The sequence below is a fragment of the Cinclus cinclus genome, chromosome 32 (assembly GCF_963662255.1).
Source record: "Cinclus cinclus chromosome 32, bCinCin1.1, whole genome shotgun sequence".
In the NCBI taxonomy this organism is placed as follows: domain Eukaryota; kingdom Metazoa; phylum Chordata; class Aves; order Passeriformes; family Cinclidae; genus Cinclus; species Cinclus cinclus.
In genome coordinates, this window is record NC_085077.1 from 1,468,783 (window position 1) to 1,491,642 (window position 22,860).

General features: G+C 51.3%; 1 protein-coding gene across 1 annotated transcript in view; it reads left to right on the plus strand.

Annotated features, from left to right (window-relative positions):
- BRD4 (bromodomain containing 4) overlaps positions 1 to 22,860 on the plus strand; it is a 43,894-nt gene that overhangs the window by 7,583 nt on the left and 13,451 nt on the right. The window contains exons 5-17 of the mRNA XM_062511748.1: positions 1,982 to 2,344; positions 3,551 to 3,679; positions 3,889 to 4,098; positions 5,004 to 5,203; positions 6,179 to 6,477; positions 7,251 to 7,358; positions 10,659 to 10,711; positions 11,651 to 11,984; positions 12,654 to 13,289; positions 15,480 to 15,592; positions 16,211 to 16,376; positions 18,506 to 18,633; positions 20,311 to 20,522. Coding sequence (XP_062367732.1) covers positions 1,982 to 2,344; positions 3,551 to 3,679; positions 3,889 to 4,098; positions 5,004 to 5,203; positions 6,179 to 6,477; positions 7,251 to 7,358; positions 10,659 to 10,711; positions 11,651 to 11,984; positions 12,654 to 13,289; positions 15,480 to 15,592; positions 16,211 to 16,376; positions 18,506 to 18,633; positions 20,311 to 20,522 — 2,951 coding nt within the window. The remainder of the gene's footprint in view (positions 1 to 1,981; positions 2,345 to 3,550; positions 3,680 to 3,888; positions 4,099 to 5,003; positions 5,204 to 6,178; positions 6,478 to 7,250; positions 7,359 to 10,658; positions 10,712 to 11,650; positions 11,985 to 12,653; positions 13,290 to 15,479; positions 15,593 to 16,210; positions 16,377 to 18,505; positions 18,634 to 20,310; positions 20,523 to 22,860) is intronic.

The window sequence follows — 22,860 nt, forward strand, 5'->3', positions numbered from 1 at the left end:
GTCATTAATTAGGGGAGCCTTGGGGTTGGGTGGTGGTAGAGGTGCCCACAGCGACCGCACCGCCGGTCAAGGTGAGAGAGTGATCCCCTCGTTAGGGTCATTGGGGGATCCTCTCGTTAGTGCTGGGGGTCATTAGGGATCCCCTCATTAGGGTCATTGGGGGATCCCCTCATTAGTGCCGGGGTTCGTTAGGGTCATTAGGGGATCCCCTCGTTAGTGCTGGGGTTCATTAGGGTCATTGGGGGATCCCCTCGTTAGGGTCATTGGGGGATCCCCTCGTTAGGGTCATTAGGGGATCCCCTCGTTAGTGCTGGGGTTTGTTAGGGTCATTGGGGGATCCCCTCGTTAGGGTCATTAGGGGATCCCCTCGTTAGTGCCGGGGTTTGTTAGGGTCATTAGGGGATCCCCTCGTTAGGGTCATTGGGGGATCCGCTCGTTAGGGTCATGAGGGGATCCCCTCGTTAGTGCTGGGGTTCATTAGGGTCATTAGGGGATCCCCTCGTTAGGGTCATTGGGGATCCCCTCGTTAGGGTCATTAGGGGATCCCCTCATTAGGGTCATTAGGGGATCCCCTCGTTAGTGCCGGGGTTTGTTAATTAGGGGATCTGTGGGCTCAGGTAATGGTACGGGCGCCGTCCCCATCAAGGTGAGAGAGAGCCGTGGGGTTCGTTCGGGTAATTAATGAGGGGTGCCCGTCCCTCCCACGGCCCCGCAGCCCAGCAAGAGAGGGGTCTCCTCCTTAGGGTCATGAGGGGATCCGCTCGTTAGGGCCATTAATTGGGGATCCATGGGGTTGGGTAGTGCTAGGTAGTCACTGGTTGTTGTTTCTTTTATTGTTACTGTTATTCTTAGCTGTATTAATTTATCTACCAGTATTATTTTTATTATTAGCGCTGTTATTTTTAGTATTAGCGCGGTCGTTATTATCAACGTTATTATTTTTTGTGCTACTGCTGCTGTTATTGTGAGTGCTGCCCTTATTATTCTTATTGCTGATGTTATTATTATTATTATTATTGTCGGTATTATTGGTATTAATGTTGTTATTGGCCTTATTATTATGGGAGTTGTTGTTGTTGTCAGTGTTATTTTCAGTATTATGATTAGTGTTGTTAATGTTGTTGTTATTGTTAGCATTGTTCTTAATTTGGAGACACCACCCACTCTCCAAACCCCAAATACCACATTAACCACAAATTTTGGGATCCCACACACCCCAAATTTTGAGACACCATATGCCCCAAGTTCCCTAACCCCAAATTTCGGGATCCCATACATCCCCCAAACCCCAAGTTTTGGGGTACAGAAGACCCTCCATACCCCAAACCCCAAACTTTGAGACACCACGCACCCCAAACCCCACACTGACCCCAAATTCTGGGGTTCACTAGGCCCTCCATACCCCAAACCCCAAACTTTGAGACACTACACACCCCAAACCCCACACTGACCCCGAATTTCGGGGTTCAGTAGACCCTCCATACCCCAAACCCCAAATTCTGGGGTTCACTAGGCCCTCCATACCCCAAACTTTGAGACACCACACACCACGATCCCCACACTGACTCCAAATTTTGGGGTGCAGTCGATCCTCCATACCCCAAACCCCAAACTTTGAGACACCACACACCCCAAACCCCACACTGACCCCGAATTTCAGGGTGCAGTAGACGCTCCATACCCCAAACCCCAAATTCGGGGGTGCAGTAGACTCTCCATACCCCAAACTTTGAGACACCACGCACCCCAAACCCCACACTGACCCCGAATTTTGGGGTGCAGTAGATCCTCCAAACCCCAAATTCTGGGGTTCACTAGGCCCTCCAAACCCCAAACTTTGAGACACCACACATCCTAAACCCCACTCTGACCCCAAATTTCGGGGTTCAGTAGACACTCCATACCCCAAACCCCAAATTCTGGGGTACCACACTCCCCGAACCCCAAGGCCCGCGCTGACCCCGAGTTGCGCCGCCCGCAGACGAAGAAAGGCGTGAAGCGGAAAGCGGACACCACCACCCCCACCGCCATGGACCCCATCCACGACTCGTCCTCGCTGCCCAGCGAGCCCAAAAGCACCAAACTGGGCCCTCGGCGCGAGAGCGGCCGTCCCGTGAAACCCCCCAAGAAGGAAATCCCGGATTCCCAACAACATTCCGGGGAAAGCCGCGGCACCAAAACCTCGGAGCAGCTCAAGTACTGCGGGGGGATCATCAAGGAGATGTTCGCCAAGAAGCACGCGGCGTACGCGTGGCCCTTCTACAAACCCGTGGACGTGGAGGCGCTGGGGCTGCACGACTATTGCGATATCATCAAACACCCCATGGACCTCAGCACCATCAAGGTGGGGGAGGAAAGGGGGCTTTGGGGGGGAAAATGGGGGTTCGGGGGGGGTAAAATCAGATTTTAGGGGGAATAAGGGGGTTTGGGGAGGATAAAATGGGGTTTAGGGGGAAAATGGGGGTTCAGAGGGGATAAAGTGGGGTTTTGGTGAGGATAAAATGGGGTTTGGGGAGGATAAAATGGGGTTTGGGGAGGATAAAATGGGGTTTGGGGAGGATAAAATGGGGTTTTGGGGGACAATGGGGTTTCGGGGGAAAATGGGGGTTCAGAGGGGATAATGTGGGGTTTTGGGGAGGATAAAATGGGGTTTGGGGAGGATAAAATGGGGTTTGGGGAGGATAAAATGGGGTTTGGGGAGGATAAAATGGGGTTTTGGGGACAATAGAATGGGGTTTAGGGGGAAAATGGGGGTTCAGAGGGGATAAAGTGGGGTTTTGGTGAGGATAAAATGGAGTTTGGGGAGGATAAAATGGGGTTTGGGGAGGATAAAATGGGGTTTGGGGAGGATAAAATGGGGTTTTGGGGGACAATGGGGTTTCGGGGGAAAATGGGGGTTCAGAGGGGATAAAGTGGGGTTTTGGTGAGGATAAAATGGGGTTTGGGGAAGAAAATGGGGGTTTGGGGGATGAAATGGGGGTTTGGAGGGGGGAAAATAGGATTTTAGGGGGATTAATGGGGGGTTTGGGGAGGATAAAATAGGGTTTGGGGCAGAATGGGGAGTTTGGGGGAGAAAATGGGGGTTTGGGGGATAAAATAGGGGTTTGGGGTAGAATTACTGGATTATAAGGGGCAAAATGTGAGGTTTGAGGGAGATAAAATTGGATTTGAAGGGGAATAATTGGGAGTTTTGGGGGCTAAAATGGGGGTTTGGGGAAATTAATGGGGGTTTAGGGGGGATAATGGGAATTTTGGGGGTCTGAGGGGGATAAAAGGGGATTTTAAGGGGAAATTGTGGGGTGTTTGAGGGGATTTGGGGAGCTTAAGGAAAATAATGGGGAGATGAGGAGAAATAATTTTAATTGTGGATGGAAAAAACGTGAGGTTTGGGTGGGAGCGACGACGCTTTGGGTGGGAATAATTTTTCTGTGTTCTTGCTCCCTTTCAGTCCAGTCTGGAGAACCGGGAGTGCCGGGATGCTCGGGGGTGAATTCCCTGAGCTGGAATTTCCCAAATTTTTTTTTTTGTGCGTTTTTTTCCCCCGTTTCAGTCCAAGCTGGAGAGCCGGGAATACCGGGACGCTCAGGAATTCGCGGCCGATGTGCGGTTGATGTTCTCCAACTGCTACAAGTACAACCCCGCCGACCACGAGGTCGTGGCCATGGCCCGCAAGCTGCAGGTGAGAATTCCCAACGTTCCCAAAAAAAAAAAAAAAAAAAAAACAACAAAATTCCTCCTTTTTCCCAGCGGGATTCCCCTCTTAAAAAACCCTTAAAATAACAAAAAAAAAAAAAAAATAAAAAAAAAAGGTTGAAAACGGGGAATTTCTTAAATTGCGGAAACGAGCCGATCCCGGCGTCACTTCCCGCGCGCTCCCCGTAATTCCAGGACGTTTTCGAGATGCGTTTTGCCAAGATGCCGGATGAGCCGGAGGAGCCGGTGATTCCCGCCTCGTCACCCGTGGTGGTCCCGCCCCCCACCAAGGTGGCCCCGCCCTCGTCCAGCGACAGCAGCAGCGACAGCTCCTCCGACAGCGACAGCTCCTCCGACGATTCCGAGGAGGAGCGGGCGCAGCGCTTGGCAGAGCTGCAGGAGCAGGTACGGGGAGCTCCGAGCGTCCTTCCGGTGGGGTTGGGGTGGTCTCGGGGTCCCGGGTGGAAGCTGTGGGTGTGCCACGATCTCGAGCTCCAGAGGCAACCAAATCGTTGGGCAGGTCGGCTGAAAATGGTTGAGTTTGTCCCCTGAAAATCGTTGGGTTTGTTGACCTAAACTGTTGAGTTTGTCAACTCAAATCGTTGGGTTTGTCGGCCCCCAAATCATTGCGTTTGTCAAGCCAAACCGTTGGGTTTGTCGACTCAAACCGTTGAGTTTGTTGGCCCCCAAATCGTTGGGTTTGTCGAGCCAAACCGTTGGGTTTGTTGACCAAACTGTTGAGTTTGTTGACCAAAATTGTTGGGTTTGTCGACCCCAAATCTTTGGTTTGTCGACTCCCAAATTGTTGGGTTTGTTGGCTGAAAATCATTGGGTTTGTTAGCGCCAGTCATTGAGTTTCTTGACCCCAGACCACTGGGTTTGCTGAGCTGAAACTGTTGGGTTTGTTGATCCCAAATTGTTGGGTTTGTGCCCTGAAAGTCATTGCGTTTTTTGACTGAAGATCATTGGGTGTCTCGACCATAACTGTTGGCTTTGTTGACCACAATCGTTGCAGTTGTTTGACCCACGTCATTGAGTTTGTTGACCCAAATCTTTGAGTTTGTTGACTGAAAATCAATGACTGGGTGGGGTCGATAATGGGTTGGGTTCGATGACCCTGGAGGTGTCCGTGGCAGGACCGGACACTGGTCTGGGTGAGCAGGTCGTGGTCACTGCGAGGTGGGATCTGCCCACCCTGGAGGTGTCAGGACTGGACACTGGTCTGGGATGTTCATGGTCACTGCGAGGTGGGACCTCCCCACCCCGGATCCCCTCCGTGCTCCCAGTCCCACCAGTTCCGTGTCCCACAGCTCAAGGCCGTGCACGAGCAGCTGGCGGCGCTGTCCCAGCCCCAGCAGAACAAACCAAAGAAGAAGGAGAAGGACAAGAAGGAGAAGAAGAAGGAGAAGCACAAAAAGAAGGAAGAGCTGGAAGACCCCAAGAAGAGCAAAGCCAAGGAGCCACCACCCAAGAAGGCCAAAAAGAGCAACAGCAACAGCAGCACCTCCAGGTGCGCCCTTCCCACAATCCCCTGGGCGTTCCCTCCCTGCTAATTAGCCTAATTAACGCCGGGTTGTTAACGAGGGATCTCCTGGCCTGAGGTGGTGGCTGGGATGGAGTCCGGCCGTGAGGTCAGTGAAGGGTTTGGGGATACCTGGCCGGGCAGGTGGAGCTCGGCTTTGGGTGGCCAGGAGCAGATTAAGGTGAGCTTGGGGCTTGGGAATGGCTTGAGCTTGGTCTTGGACGTTCAAAACCAGTTTGAGCTCGGTTTTGGGTGTCCAGGACCAGTCTGAGCTCGGTTTTGGGTGACTGGGACCAGTCTGAGCTCAGTCAAGACCATTTGAGCTCAGTTTTGGATCACCACCCGTTTTAAACTCAGCTCTCCACCCCAACTTTCACCTGAGCTTCCCCCCAAAGCCACGACTAACAAAGCCACTTAAACCTCTTTCATTTTCTGTGGGTTTGGGCTGCGTTTTGGTTGAGTTTAGGGCAGGTTTAGGTCCAAAATTCTATTTGTTTGTTGGTCTGAACAGCAAAAAGGAGCCAGTGGTGAAGTTCTGCAGCTGCTGGGGGTTAGGCTGGGTTTAGGTGGGGGTTAGACCTGGTTTAAATCTAAAAACCCGTGGTTTTTTGGGTCACGTGCAGCAAGAAGGAGCCGATGGCAGTGAAGTCCTCCCGGTCCTGGGGGTTAGGCCAGGTTTAGGTTGGGTTTAATCCTAAGCCACCATTTTCTGGCCACGTGAGCAGCAAGAAGGAGGCGGTAGTAGTAAAGTTCTCCATGTCCTGGGGGTTAGGACTGGTTTAGGTTGGGTTTAGGCCGGGTTTAGTTTGGGTTTAGGCAGGGTTTAATCCTAACCCACCATTTTCTGACCATGTGAACAGCAGGAAGGACCCAGTGGCAGTGAAATCCTTCAGGTCCTGGGGGTTTAGGCCAGGTTTAGGCCGGGTTTAATCCTAACCCACCATTTTATGGCCGTGTGAGCAGCAAGAAGGAGCCGGCGCCGGTGAAGCCCAGCAAAGCCGCGCCCGCCTACGAGTCGGAGGAAGAGGAGAAGTGCAAACCCATGTCCTACGAGGAGAAGCGACAGCTGAGCCTGGACATCAACAAACTGCCCGGGGAAAAGCTTGGCAGGGTCGTGCACATCATCCAGTCCCGGGAGCCGTCGCTCAAAAACTCCAACCCCGACGAGATCGAGATCGACTTCGAGACGTTGAAGCCGTCGACGCTGCGCGAGCTCGAGCGTTACGTCACCTCCTGCCTGCGCAAGAAGAGGAAACCCCCAGGTACTTCCAAAGCCCGGGAATCGGGGATTTTTCTAACCGGATTTTCCTGTGTTTGTATTCCCCCGGGTTGGGTTGTTTTTGGGGGGAGGTTTTTTGTGGTTTTTGTTTGGTCTCGTTAAGATAGTGAAAGGTGGGACTCGAAATGGCGGCCGCTGCTGGTTTTGGTTTATTTGTAGTAATTAAAGGTTTTTTAATCAAAGATTTAGTGCTTTCAATTGTTAAATGTGACTTTTGGACAAACCAGTTGTGTTTGGGATAAACCAGTTGAGTTTAGGATGAACGAGTTGAGTTTAAGATAACCAGTTGAGTTTAAGATGAACCAGTTGAGTTTAGAACCAACCGGTTGAGTTTAGGACCAACCACTTGAGTTTGGGACCAACCAGTTGGGTTAGGGATGACCCAGTTGAGTCTAGAATCAACCTGTTGAATTTAGAATCAACCAGTTGAGTTTAGGACCCACCAGTTGAGTTTGCAACCAACCAGTTGCGTTTTGGGATGCCCCAGTTGAGTCTAGAACCAACCTGTTGAGTTTGGGATGACCCAGTTGAGTCCAGAACCAACCTGTTGAGTTTAGAACCCACCAGTTGAGTTTAGGACCTACCAGTTGCGTTTTGGGATGCCCCAGTTGAGTCTAGAACCAACCTGTTGAGTTTGGGATGACCCAGTTGGGTTTACAACCAGCCAGTTGAGTTTAGGATGACCCAGTTGAAGTCTAAGCGCCCAATCCCCCATTAACGCCCCCCCGGTGACGCGTTCCTGTTTTTTCCCGGCAGAGAAGCTCGACGTCCTGGCCGGCTCTTCCAAGCTGAAAGGTTTTTCCTCGTCGGAGTCGGAATCCAGCAGCGAGTCGAGCTCCTCCGACAGCGACGAGTCGGACTCAGGTTAGCGCTTCCCGCCTTTCCCGACCTTTTCCGGACAAATAAACTCGATTTCATTCCTGCCTCCGCCGTCCATTCTTCTTTGGGGAACCCTTTGGAATTTCCTGACCCCATTCCGTGATTTTTTTTTCTTTTTTTCCCCCCCCCCCCTGTTTTTGTTCGGGTTTTTTTGTTGTTTTTTCGTTTTTAATCCCGGAGCGGGCGCCGTTACGGGGTCGGTGGTTTTGGGTTTCATTTTTGGGGAAATGGGATTTGCGCCTCGATGGAGCCGTCGGGAATGTTGCGCGGAGATGGAGGGAGCGGGATTTTGCGGAGAAAAAAATGGAAGGGATGGGATTTTATGGAGAAAAGGAATTGGAGTAGATGGGATACCGCGGAGAAAAAAAATAAAGGGAATGGGATTTTAGGAGGAAAAAAAAAAAGGTATTTTATGGATTACAAAATATGGAGGAAATGGGATTTTATGGAAAAAAAATATGGAGGAAAGGGGATTTTATGTAAAATGGGATTTTAAAAATTGGAGCAGATGGGATTCTGTGGAGAAAAAAATGGAGAAAATGGGATTTTATGGGGGAAAAGGTGGAACAGGTGGGATTTTAGGGAAAAAATGTGGTTTTATGGAAGGAAAAAAGAGGGAAGTTGTTGTAAAAGATGAATATTATTGATAAAAATAGGAAAGAAGGGGGATCTTAGAAAAAATGAATATATGGAGCAAAGTAATAATTTAAAGCTAATAGCTTTATGGAGAACAAAATGAGAAAATGGGATTTTATGGGGAAAAAAGATGGAAGAAGTGGGATTTAAAAGGAAAAATGAAGTTTTATAGGAAAAATGAAGTTTTATGAAGAAAAAAGTGGAGGGAATGGGATTTAATGGATTAAAAAATTGGGAAAACGGGGTTGGAAGGTTAAAAAAGCAGGGGAAATGGGATTTTATGGATTTAAAAATGGCAAAAGTGAGGTTTTTAGGGATAAATCATGGAAGAATTGGGATTTGAGGGATAAATCCATTTAATTTTACGGCACCGGGCGGATTTGGGATCTGGGATTTGGAGGAAATTTGGAATTCCAAATCCCCGGCGTCATTCCCTGCGTCTCCCTTGGGGTGAAATCCTGATTTTTCTGGTTTTTATCCCAAATTTTCCTTAATTTTTTTTTTTTTTTTGCGCCGTGGGTTTGGGATTTGTTCCCATCCCAAAAGCTGAGATTAAGCCGGGCTTAACTCCAGGAATTCGGAAGAGTTTGGTGGCTCCGATGTTGGAAAAGCCTTTGGAAATAATCAGGATTTAAATCCAGAAGGGATTGGGTGTGGAGAGGGAGCAAAAATCCCAAAAAAAATCCAAAAATCTTCCCAAAATGTCTCAAAAAAAAAAAAAAAAAAAAGCAGAAATCCCAAATAAAATTAAAAAATCCTAAGTAAACTAATTCCAGATAAAATGAACTAATCCCCAAAAAATCGGGATTGAGCCAATTTGGTGGCAATTCCCGGTGATTTTCCAGGATAAATCTGGAATTAGGAAATTTTGAATGTTTTAATAAATTTTTAAGAACAATTTTAAGGAATTTTTCCATCAATTTTTGGGATTTTTTTTTGGAGGAGGTCGGAAGGTTTTGGTGAAATTTGTTTAAACCTGATTTAGGAGTTGGGAAAATCCAGGGATTTGGTGCTGAATTATTCTTTGGATTCATTCTTAAATCCATTTCTTATCTTTTTTTTTTTTTTTCCCGATTTTCCATCAAATCCACCAAAATACACAAAATTGGGTTCATCCAAAATGCAGAAATTTCATTTACCCCAAAAAAATGATAAACCTGAAAAAGTAATTTTTGGGATGAACTTCATTCCGAACCACCAAAATCCATTTTTTTTTTCCCCGAAAACCTCGATCTGCCCCAGATATTTTTTCCCAAAATCATTGATTTTTACGCTCCTTTTTCCAAATTGTCTCACCCTTGGAAGCGCCAATTCCTTCCTCTCTCCAAAAAACTGGAAAATCTGATCCGTTGGATGTTTTGAAATAATAAAAATACTGCAAAAAATCCACTTTTTACATGGAATTTCACCCCAAACCGTGGGAATTCGGATCCGTCCGTCGACCTTTCGCCGTTTGGGTGAAAATAAAATCGGGATTTTGGGGGAAATCTGGGAAAAATCCCTTAAAGCCACAAGGCCAGATTGGATTTGATCGTTCTGTCCCAAAGTCACCTGGAAGCGAATTTTGTGTCAATCCTGGATTTTGTCTCCGTGGATTTGGTGCTGAAGGTTCATCCATGAGTTGGGTTGGGATCTCCAGAATCCGGGATGATCCTTCTGGGAATGCGATTCCGACTGGGATCCGGCGACCGGGGAGGAAATTTGGGATCATCCTTGGGTTGGGATTTCGGGAATCTTCTTCTGGACCAGAAAATTTCGACGGATCCAAAATCGGTGACGGATTTGGGATCATCCTTGGGTTGGGGTTTCGGGAATCTCCTTCCGGACCAGAAAATTCCAACTGGGATCCAGAATCGGTGACGGATTTGGGATCATCCATGGTTGGGATTCCCAGAATCTCTTTCTGGACCAGAAAATTCCGACTGGGATCCGAAATCGGTGATAGATTTGGGATCTTCCTTGGGTTGAGATTCCCGGAATCTTCTTCTGGACCAGGAAATTTCGACAGATCTAAAATCGGTGACGGATTTGGGATCATCCTTGGTTGGGATTCCCGGAATCTTCTTTTGGACCTCACGATTCCGGCTTGGATCCAACAACTGGGAATGAAAGTTGGGATCATCCTTGGGATGTCCAAAATCTGGGGTGATCCTTCTGAGAACACGATTCCGACCGGGGAGGAGATTTGGGATCATCAGTTGGATCTCCAAAATCTTTGGAATCTTCCGGACCTCTCTATTCCGACTGGGACCCAACAACCGGCGATGGAATTTGGGAACATCCTGGGGTTGATATCCTTGGAATCTCCTTCTGGGAACGTGATTCCAACTGGGATCCAACGACCGGCAGTGAATTTTGCCAACGTTCTGCCTCTGGAGCAGCGACGTTCCTAGGACTCCTGATCCTGTTGAATCCATGGATTTTCTCGGCTGTTGGATCTTTTTTCAACGATTTTCCTTCCTTTTTTTCTTTTTTTTTTTTTTTTTTTTTTTTTTTTGGCGGCAAAATCCCCAATCCCAAAAATCCTTGGGGAATCCCAGCTCCATCCCTGGGGAATTCCAGCCCCGTTCCCGATCGGTGCCGTCGGGTTCGTCCGGAGCCGTTCCCCAGTTAATTTTTTTCGTTGTTTTCCCTTTGTTTTTTTGGCAGAAATGGCGCCAAAAATGAAGAAAAAAGGGCACTCGGGGCGGGAGCAGAAAAAGGTAGGATTGGGATTGGATTCGTTAATTGGGTTGGGATTGGGTTTGTTAATTGGGTTGGGGTTCAGCCTGTGGACTGGGATCAGTGGATTGGGATGGGATCAGTGGGTCGGGATTTGATTCATTCATTGGGTTGGGGTTGGATCCATGGATTGGGATGGGATCTCTGGATTGGGAATGGATTCATTAATTTGGATTGGATTGGATTGAATTGATTAATTAATTGGGGTCGAGTCCATGGATTGGGATTGGATCTGTGGATTAGGATTGGATTAATTCAATGGAAATGGATCCATGGATTTGGATTGGATTCATTAATTAGGTTGGGCTTCGGTCCACGGATTGGGATTGGATCTGTGGATTGGGATGGGATCCATGGATTGGGATTGGATCAGTGGTTTGGGGTTGGATTCATTAATTGGATTGGATTGGATTCATTAATTGGATTGGGATTGGATCTGTGGATTGGGATGGGATCCATGGATTGGGATTGGATCAATGGTTTGGGGTTGGATTCATTAATTGGATTGGATTGGATTGGATTCATTAATTGGATTGGGATTGGATCTGTGGATTGGGATTGGATTCATTAATTGGATTGGATTGGATTCATTAATTGGATTGGGGTTGGATCTGTGGATTGGGATGGGATCCATGGATTGGGATTGGATCTGTGGTTTGGGGATGGATTCATTAATTGGATTGGATTGGACTCATTAATTGGATTGGGGTTGGATCCATGGATTTTGATGGGATCAACGGATGGGGATGGGACCGGTCATTTTGACCACCAAAACTCATTTCAACAACCCAAAACCACACTCTAGCCACCGAAACGCCAACTTCTGTGACCCACGAGACCATTTTAACGACCCCCCCAGGAGCTCATTCCCAGAACTTCCCACCACAACCATTCCTAAACACCTCCCTCTCTCCCAACAGCACCACCACCACCACCACCAACCGGCGCCGCCGCCACCGCAACCCCCTCCGGCGCCGCCGCAGCCCGTCCCGGCGGCGCTGCAACCGCCGCAACCGCCGCAGCCCGTCCCGCAGCCCGCCGCGCCCCTGAAGGCGTCGCCGCCGCCGCCTTTCGTCCCCGCCCAGGTGCCCGTCCTGGAGCATCCTTTACCGGGGACCATGTTCGACACCATGGCCCATTTTGGCCAACCCATGCTGCACCTGCCCCAACCCGAGCTGCCCCCTCCTCACCTGCCCCCGGCGCCCGAGCACAGCACCCCGCCCCACCTCAACCAGCACGTGGTGTCTCCTCCAGGTGAGCCGGGGCACGGCGTGGGTGGGGCCGGAGAGGGGGGTCTTGGGTCTTGATGTCCACCGTGATCTTGTTGGGATGTCCCAAAATCCCAGAGGATGAGGATGGTGGTGGGTGGGGGTCGAGTTGGTTTTTGGGTCTTGGTTTCTGTTGTGATCTTGTGGAGATGTCCTGACAGAAAGAGGATGAGGATGGTGGTGGGTGAGCCAAAAGGGAGGGTCTTGGGTGTCGATGTCCACCGTGATCTTGTTGGGATGTCCCAAAAGGAAGAGGATGGTGGTAGATGAAGGAAAAGGACAGCTCTTCACTCTTGATGTCCCTCACGGTCTTGTTGGGATGTCCCAGGAGGAAGAGGATGGTGGTGGTTGGGCCAAAAGACAGTCTTGGCTCTTGATGCCCTCCACGGTCCGATTTGGATATCCCAAAATCTCAAGAGGATGGTGGTGGGTGGGGGTAGAGTTGGTTCTTGGGTCTTGGTGTCCACCGCGGTCCTGTGGGAGCGTCCCAAAATCGCGGAGGAGGAGGATGGTTCCAGGGAAACCATCCATGTTTCACCACCGCGTCCTTCCTGGGCGGTCCCAGAGGGAAATCCTGATACCGGGGGGTGTTGGAAGACGCCGAACCGTCCCCCCGACCTTCCCCTCACCTCCCCACCCTCTCCTTCCTCCCCAGCTTTGCACAACGCTCTGCCTCAGCAACCCTCGAGGCCCAGCAACCGAGCGGCGGCGCTGCCCCCGAAACCTCCGCGGCCTCCGGCCGCGTCCCCGGCGCTGCCGCCTCAACCGCAACCTCCTCCGCAACCGCTGCTCCCGCAGCCTCCGCTGCCGCAGCCGCCGCAGGTGCTGCTGGAGGACGAGGAGCCGCCGACGCCGCCGGTGCCGCCGCCGCCGCCGGTGCCGCCGCACCACGGCCTCCCCCTGAGCACCAGCCAGATGCAGCTGTACCTGCAGCAGCTGCAGAAAGTGCAGCCGCAGACTCCGCTTCTCCCTTCAGTGAAGGTCCAGTCGCAACCGGCGCCGCAGCAGCAACCGCCGCCTCCCCCCCCGGCGTTGCCGCCGCCGCCGGCGCACCCCGCGGTGCAGCCGCTGCAGCCGCCGCCGCGCCCGCTGCACCTGCAGCCCCTGCCCTTCCCGTCTCACCTGGCTCAACCGCCGGCGCCGCCGCAGCAGCAGCAGCAGCAGCCGCAGCAGCAGCAGCCGCAGCAGCCGCCGCAAGCGCCGCAAGCGCCCGCGGCGCCGGCGAAACCGCAGCAGGTCATCCAGCATCACCCGTCGCCGCGGCATCACAAAGCGGATCCGTACGGCACCGGTGAGCGGGGCCCGGGTGGGGATCCGGGTGTTCTGGGCCCCAGGCGTGCGGATCCCGCGGTCTGGAGTCACGGAGGAGCGCCGGGATCTCGGCCTTTTGAGGATCTCCAGTTTTTTGGGGTTTTGAGTTATTGAGGATCTCCAGGATCTTTTGTTTTTGAGGATCTCCAGTTTTTGGGGTCTTGAGTTTTTGAGGCTCTCAAGGATGTTCAGATTTTGAGGATCTCGGGATGTTCAAGATCTTGAGGATCTCTACTTTCATAGTCCTGGAGTCATTGAGGATTTTTTGGGGCCGTACCGGTGTTTTTCATGGGGCCTTCCCGATGTTTTTTGAGGCCGTGCCCCATTTTTTTGGGGGGGGACCCTCCTGGTGCTTTTTTGGAGCCACCCCAGTGTTTATTTGGGACCATCCCGGTGGTTTTTTTGGGCCGTGCCGGGGTTGGTGACACGGACGTGTTGACAGTGACACGGTGATGGTGACAATGACACGGTGACAGTGACACAGTGATGCTGATGGTGACGCGTTGACAATGGTGACGCGGTGAGGCTGACTCAGTGACAGTGATGGTGACAACGTGACAACGACACGGCGATAGTGACGGTGACAATGACGCGGTGATGATGGTGACGTAACGCTGATGCGGTGACAGCGATGGTGACGACGACACGGTGACAGTGACAATGACACGGTGACGACACGGCGACGGTGACGACAAAAATGACGCAGTGACGGTGACAATGACGCGGTGACGGTGACAATGACGTGGTGACGGTGACAATGACGCGGTGACAGTGATGATGGGGTGAGGGTGACGATGCTGCAGCGACAGTGACGCAGTGACGGTGACAATGACATGACAGTGACAATGACGCGGTGACAGCGACACAGCGAGAACGACAATGACGTGTTGACAGTGGTGCAGTCACAATGATGCGGTGACAGTGACGGTGATCGTGACGTAGTGACAGTGATGTGGTGACAGTGTCAATGATGCAGTGACGGTGACGCAGTGACAGTGACATGGTGCCAGCGACAATGATGTGGTGACAGTGATATGGTGACAGTGACAATGACGCGGTGACGGTGACAGTGACAATGACGCGGTGACAGTGACGTGGTGACAGTGACAATGACGCGGTGACGGTGGCAGTGACGTGGTGATAGTGACAGTGACACATGTGACGCAGTGACGGTGAAAGTGATGCGGTGATGGTGACAGGGATCGTGATGCAGTGACGGTGACGCAGTGATGGTGATGCGGTGACAGTGACGATGACGCAGTGACAATGATGCAGTGACAATGACATAGTGACAGTGACACGGTGACGGTGACATGGTGACAGTGACGATGACATAGTGACAATGATGCAGTGACAATGACGCAGTGACAATGATGCAGTGACGGTGACACGGTGACAGTGACAATGATGCAGTGACAATGACGCAGTGACAATGACGCAGTGACAATGACACGGTGACAGTGACAATGATGTGGTGACAATGACATGGTGACAGTGACAGTGATGCAGTGACGGTGACACGGTGACAGTGACAGTGACGCAGTGACAGTGACGCAGTGACAGTGACATGGTGACAGTGAAAATGATGCGGTGACAATGACGCGGTGACGGTGACATGGTGACAGTGACAATGATGCAGTGACAATGATGCAGTGACAGTGACATGGTGATGGTGACACGGTGACAGTGACAATGACGCGGTGACAATGACGCGGTGACAATGATGCAGTGACAATGACGCAGTGATGCAGTGACGGTGACACGGTGACAGTGACAATGATGCAGTGACAATGACACGGTGACAGTGACAGTGATGCAGTGACGGTGACACGGTGACAGTGACAGTGATGCAGTGACGGTGACACGGTGACAGTGACACGGTGACAGTGAAAATGGCGCGGTGACAATGACGCGGTGACAGTGACACGATGACGGTGACCCCGTGATAGCGACAATGACGCGGTGACAATGATGCAGTGACAGTGACACGGTGATGGTGACATGGTGACAGTGACAATGACGCGGTGACAATGACGCGGTGACAATGATGCAGTGACAATGACGCAGTGATGCAGTGACGGTGACACGGTGACAACGACGCGGTGACGGTGACACGGTGACAGTGACACGGTGACGATGCCGCGGACTGACCGGTGCCCCGTTGTTGCAGGTCACCTGCGGGAAGCCCCCTCCCCTCTCATGATGCCTTCCCCACAGATGGCGCCGTTCCAGGGCCTGGTGCCTCAGTCACCCCCTCAGCAAAACATCCAGCCAAAAAAACAGGTGAAAAATGGAGAGTTTGGGACAGGTGAAAAATGGAGAGTTTGGGACAGGTGAAAAATGGAGAGTTTGGGACAGGTGAAAAATGGAGAGTTTGGGACAGGTGAAAAATGGAGAGTTTGGGACAGGTGAAAAATGGAGAGTTTGGGACAGGTGAAAAATGGAGAGTTTGGGACAGGTGAAAAAACAGGAGTTTGGGACAGGTGAAAAATGGAGAGTTTGGGATTGGGATTGGGTGAAAAAAATGGGAGTTTGGGATGAGGTGAATAAACGGGTGTTTCGGATTTGGGATCAGGTGAAAAAAAACGGAGAGTTTGGGACAGGTGAAAAAAGCGGGACTTTGAGAAAGGTGAAAAAATGGGAGCTTGGACAAGTGAAAAATGGAGAGTTTGGGATTGGGGTCAGGTGGAAATTGTGAGTTTGGGATTGGGATTTGGTTTAGGGTCAGGTATTATGGGATGGCTGCTGATCCCGGGTCCCCACAGGAATTACGAGCGGGGTCAGGATCGGGGTCAGGTATTATGGGATGGCTGCTGATCCCGGGTCCCCACAGGAATTACGAGCGGGGTCAGGATCGGGGTCAGGTATTATGGGATGGCTGCTGATCCCGGGTCCCCACAGGAATTACGAGCGGCCTCGGTGGTGCAGTCGCAGCCCCTGGGGGGTCCCAAGGAGGAGAAGCTGCACTCGCCCGTGATCCGAAACGAGACCTTCAGCCCCCCCCTGCGCCAGGAGCCCCCCAAGGGCCACCCCGAGGGCATCAAGGGGGCCCCGCACCTCCCCCAGCGTGAGTGAGGCCAGCCCGGGGCTCCTCGAGAGGGGACACCCCAAAACCCAAATATATCCTGGTGAAATCCCGTGGGGTTAATGGGGAGAGGGAGAAACCTAAAAAATCCCATTGGGTTTAATGGGGAGAGGGAGAAACCTAAAAAATCCCATTGGGTTTAATGGGGAGAGAGAAAAAAACCTAAAAAATCCCATTGGGTTTAATGGGGAGAGAGAAAAACCCAAAAAATCCCATTGGGTTTAATGGGGAGAGAGAAAAACCCAAAAAATCCCATTGGGTTTAATGGGGTGAGGGAGAAACCTAAAAAATCCCATTGGGTTTAATGGGGAGAGAGAAAAAAACCCAAAAAATCCCATTGGGTTTAATGGGGAGAGAGAAAAAAACCCAAAAAATCCCACTGGGTTTAATGGGGAGAGAGAAAAACCTAAAAAATCCCATTGGGTTTAATGGGGAGAGAGAAAAAAACCTAAAAAATCCCATTGGGTTTAATGGGGTGACGGAAAAACCTAAAAATTCCCATTGGGTTTAATGGGGAGAGAGAAAAAAACCCAAAAAATCCCATTGGGTTTAATGGGGTGAGGGAAAAACCCAAAAAATCCCATTGGGTTTAATGGGGTGAGGGAGAAACCTAAAAAATCCCATTGGGTTTAATGGGGAGAGAGAAAAAAACCCAAAAAATCCCATTGGGTTTAATGGGGAGAGAGAAAAAAACCCAAAAAATCCCACTGGGTTTAATGGGGAGAGAGAAAAACCTAAAAAATCCCATTGGGTTTAATGGGGAGAGAGAAAAAAACCTAAAAAATCCCATTGGGTTTAATGGGGAGAGAGAAAAAAACGCAAAAAATCCCACTGGGTTTAATGGGGAGAGGGAAAAAAACCCAAAAAATCCCATTGGGTTTAATGGGGAGGGGGAAAAAAACCTAAAAAATCCCATTGGGTTTAATGGGGAGAGGGAAAAAAACCCAAAAAATCCCATTGGGTTTAATGGGGAGAGGGAAAAAAACCCAAAAAATCCCATTAAAAAAAACCCCCACAACCAAATTGGGGTCAGAATTCCTGATTCTGGGGCCCGAAATCCCCATAACTCCAATTTTTATCACCAAAAATCCCCATAATTCTCCTTTTTTGGGACCAAAAATCCCCATAATTGTGAGTTTTGAGATCAAAATCCCCATAAGTGCAAATTTTGGGTCCAAATTTCCAATAATTCCAAATTATGGGTTCAAAATCCCCATAATTCCAAATTTTGGGTCCAAATTCCCCGTAATTCCAAATTTTGGGACCAGAAATCCCCTTAACTCCAATTTTTGGGACCAGAAATCCCCATAATTCCAAATTTTGGGTCCAAATTCCCCGTAATTCCAAATTACGGGTTCAAAATCCCCATTATTCCCAAATTTTGGTTCCTAAATCTCTATAATTCCCAAATTTTGGGTTCAAACTCCCATAATTCCCAAATTTTGGGTCCAAATTTCCAATAATTCCAAATTATGGGTTCAAAATCCCCATAATTCCCAAATTTTGGGTTCAAACTCCCATAATTCCAAATTTTGGGTCCAAATTCCCCGTAATTCCAAATTTTGGGTTCAAAACCCCCATAATTCCAATTTTTGGGACCAGAAATCCCCATAATTCCAAATTTTGGGTCCAAATTCCCCGTAATTCCAAATTTTGGGTTCAAAACCCCCATAATTCCAATTTTTGGGACCAGAAATCCCCATAATTCCAAATTTTGGGTCCAAATTCCCCGTAATTCCAAATTTTGGGTTCAAAACCCCCATAATTCCAATTTTTGGGACCAGAAATCCCCATAATTCCAAATTTTGGGTCCAAATTCCCCGTAATTCCAAATTTTGGTTTCAAAACCCCCATAATTCCAATTTTTGGGACCAGAAATCCCCATAATTCCAAATTTTGGGTCCAAAACCCCCGTAATTCCAAATTACGGGTTCAAAATTCCCGTAATCCAAATTTTTTGATTTCAAAACCCCCGTCGTTCCAATTTTTTTTGTCTTAAAACCCCCCAGAATTCCAATAATTGCCAAATTTTGGGTTCAAACCCCCCCACAATTCCCGGGTTTTGGGATCGGGCTCCCCCCCTCCCCCGATTGTGGATTTTGGGGTTTCAGGGCCGGAGCTGAAGCCCCTGGAGGGGGGAGGACCCCGACCCGTGATCCGACCCCCGGAGCAGACCCCGCCCGCCCCGGACAAGGAACGGCAAAAAACGGAACCCAAAACCCCCGTGGCCCCTAAAAAGGTAAAAAAATTAAAAAAAAAAAAATTTAAAAAAAAAAAAAAAAATTCAAATTTTTGGGGGGGGGGGGGTGGGGGTAAAAAAGAAGAAAAAATCCCAAAGATTCCTAAAAAAAAAAAGGATCGGGTTGGGGGTTGGGGTGGGGTTGGGATTTTGGGGGTTCAGAAAATAAAAACGGGGGGGGATGGGATGCAGAAAGGTCTGGGAATTCCGGGGTTGGGTTTGGGAATTCTCTCTGGGATCCCACCGGGTGTGGGAATTCCGGGGTTGGATTTGGGAATTCTCTCTGGGATCCCACCGGGTCTGGGAATTCCGGGGTTGGGTTTGGGAATTCTCTCTGGGATCCCACCAGGTGTGGGAATTCCGGGGTTGGATTTGGGAATTCTCTCTGGGATCCCACCAGGTGTGGGAATTCCAGGGTTGGGTTTGGGAATTCTCTCTGGGATCCCACCGGGTGTGGGAATTCCGGGGTTGGGTTTGGGAATTCTCTCTGGGATCCCACCAGGTGTGGGAATTCCGGGGTTGGATTTGGGAATTCTCTCTGGGATCCCACCGGGTGTGGGAATTCCGGGGTTGGATTTGGGAATTCTCTCTGGGATCCCACCGGGTGTGGGAATTCCGGGGTTGGGTTTGGGAATTCTCTCTGGGATCCCACCGGGTCTGGGAATTCCGGGGTTGGGTTTGGGAATTCTCTCTGGGATCCCACCGGGTCTGGGAATTCCGGGGTTGGGTTTGGGAATTCTCTCTGGGATCCCACCGGGTCTGGGAATTCCGGGGTTGGGTTTGGGAATTCTCTCTGGGATCCCACCGGGTCTGGGAATTCCGGGGTTGGATCTTGGTCTTTGGGTAAAAGCTGCCGGATCCTGGAGGATCCCCTGGAGGTTCTGGTAGATCTCGTGGAAGCTCTGGAGGATCCCATGGATTCAACCCCAGCCCTGGGTGGATCCCAGAGGATCCCGTGGAGGATCCCATGGATCCCAGCAGACCCCACAGAAATCCCCGGGGGCTGCGCGCGGATCCCAGTGGTGACGGTGACGCGGTGACACCGTGAGGGTGACACCGTGAGGGTGACACCGTGAGGGTGACACCGTGAGGGTGACGTGGTGCCGCAGTGAGAGTGACGCAGTCACGGCGACACCGTCACAGTAACACAGACACGGTGACACGGTGACGGTGACGCGGTGACACGGTGACGGCGACACGGTCACAGTGACGGTGACGCGGTCACGGTGACATGGTCATGGTGACAGCGACACGGTGACAGCCACACAGTCACAGTGACCGTGACACGGTCACAGTGACACGGTCACGGTGACCGTGATATGGTGACATGGAGGCACGGTGACAGTGATGGTGACACGGTGACAGTGATGGTGACACGGTGACAGTGACAGTGATGGTGACACAGTCACGGTGGCACTGTCAGGGTGACACGGTGATGCGGTCACAGTGACACGGTGACGGTGACACGGTCACGGTGACACAGTGTCAGTGACGGTGACTGACGGTGACACGGTCACGGTGATGGTGACACGTCACGGTGACACGGTCACGGTGACACGATGACAGTGACTGATGGTGACACGGTGACAGTGACGGTGACACCGTCACGGCGACACGGTGACGGTGACGCGGTGACGGCGACGCGGTGACGGTGACGCGGCGCGTGTCCCCCGGCAGGACCTGAAGATCAAGAACATGGGCTCCTGGGCCTCGCTGGTGCAGAAGCACCCGGCGGCGCCGGCGGCCGCGGCCAAGTCCTCGAGCGACTCCTTCGAGCAGTTCAAGCGCGCGGCGCGGGAGAAGGAGGAGCGGGAGAAGGCGCTGAAGGCGCAGGCGGAGCAGGTGGAGAGGGAGAAGGAGCGGCTCAGGAGGGAGCAGGAGAGGATGAGGTGAGAGGGCACCGCGGGGCACGGGAACGGCACTGGGAGCACTGGGAACATCACAGACTGTACTGGGAACATCACAGACTGTACTGGGAACACTGGGAACATCACAGACTGCACTGGGAACATCACAGACTGTACTGGGAACATCACAGACAGCACTGGGAACATCACAGACTGTACTGGGAACACTGGGAACATCACAGACTGTACTGGGAACATCACAGACTGTACTGGGAACATCACAGACAGCACTGGGAACATCACAGACAGCACTGGGATCACTGGGAACATCACAGACTGTACTGGGAACACTGGGAACATCACAGACTGTACTGGGAACACTGGGAACATCACAGACTGCACTGGGAACAACACAGATTGTACTGGGAACATCACAGACTGTACTGGGAACACTGGGAACATCACAGACTGCACTGGGAACAACACAGATTGTACTGGGAACATCACAGACTGTACTGGGAACACTGGGAATGGCACAGACTGCACTGGGAACATCACAGACTGTACTGGGAACATCACAGACAGCACTGGGATCACTGGGAACATCACAGACTGTACTGGGAACACTGGGAACATCACAGACTGTACTGGGAACATCACAGACTGTACTGGGAACATCACAGACTGTACTGGGAACACTGGGAACATCACAGACTGTACTGGGAGCACTGGGAACATCACAGACTGTACTGGGAACATCACAGACAGCACTGGGAACACTGGGAACATCACAGACTGTACTGGGATCATTGGGAACATCACAGACTGCACTGGGAACACTGGGAACATCACAGACTGCACTGGGAACATCACAGACTGTACTGGGAACACTGGGAACATCACAGACAGCACTGGGAACATCACAGACTGTACTGGGATCACTGGGAACATCACAGACTGTACTGGGATCACTGGGAACATCACAGACTGCACTGGGAACATCACAGACTGTACTGGGAACATCACAGACTGCACTGGGAACACTGGGAACATCACAGACTGCACTGGGAACACTGGGAACATCACAGACTGTACTGGGAACATCACAGACTGTACTGGGAACACTGGGAACATCACAGACTGCACTGGGAACATCACAGACTGTACTGGGAACATCACAGACTGTACTGGGAACATCACAGACTGCACTGGGAACACTGGGAACATCACAGACTGCACTGGGAACATCACAGACTGTACTGGGAACATCACAGACTGTACTGGGAACACTGGGAACATCACAGACAGCACTGGGAACATCACAGACTGTACTGGGAACATCACAGACTGTACTGGGATCACTGGGAACATCACAGACTGTACTGGGATCATTGGGAACATCACAGACTGCACTGGGAACATCACAGACTGTACTGGGAACATCACAGACAGCACTGGGAACACTGGGAACATCACAGACTGTACTGGGAACATCACAGACTGTACTGGGAACATCACAGACTGTACTGGGAACAACACAGATTGTACTGGGAACATCACAGACTGTACTGGGAACATCACAGACTGTACTGGGAACACTGGGAATGGCACAAACAAGACCAGGAATGGCACAGACAACACTGGGACACCAAAACCAACCCCAGAACCACCCGTCCCATCACCCTCACCCCGTAACCGCCAGCGCTGTCACTGTGGTCACTCTGGTCCCTGTGGTCACTCTGTGGTCCCTGTGGTCACTCTCTGGTCCCTGTGGTCACTCTGGTCCCTGTGGTCCCTGTGGTCACTGTGGTCACACTCTGGTCCCTGTGGTCACACTGTGGTCACACTGTGGTCACTGTGGTCACTCTGGTCACTCCCACAGGAGCCGGGAGGACGAGGATGCCCTGGAGCAGGCCCGGGGGGGGTTTGTGGTCACTGTGGTCCCTGTGGTCACTGTGGTCACACTGTGGTCACACTCTGGTCCCTGTGGTCACACTGTGGTCACACTGTGGTCACTGTGGTCACTCTGGTCACTCCCGCAGGAGCCGGGAGGACGAGGACGCCCTGGAGCAGGCCCGGGGGGGGGTTTGTGGTCACTGTGGTCACACTCTGGTCACTCTGGTCACACTGTGGTCACTGTGGTCACTCTGGTCACTCCCGCAGGAGCCGGGAGGATGAGGACGCCCTGGAGCAGGCCCGGGGGGGGTTTGTGGTCACTGTGGTCACACTGTGGTCACACTGTGGTCACACTCTGGTCCCTGTGGTCACACTGTGGTCACACTGTGGTCACACTGTGGTCACTGTGGTCACTGTGGTCACTCCCACAGGAGCCGGGAGGACGAGGACGCCCTGGAGCAGGCCCGGGGGGGGGTTTGTGGTC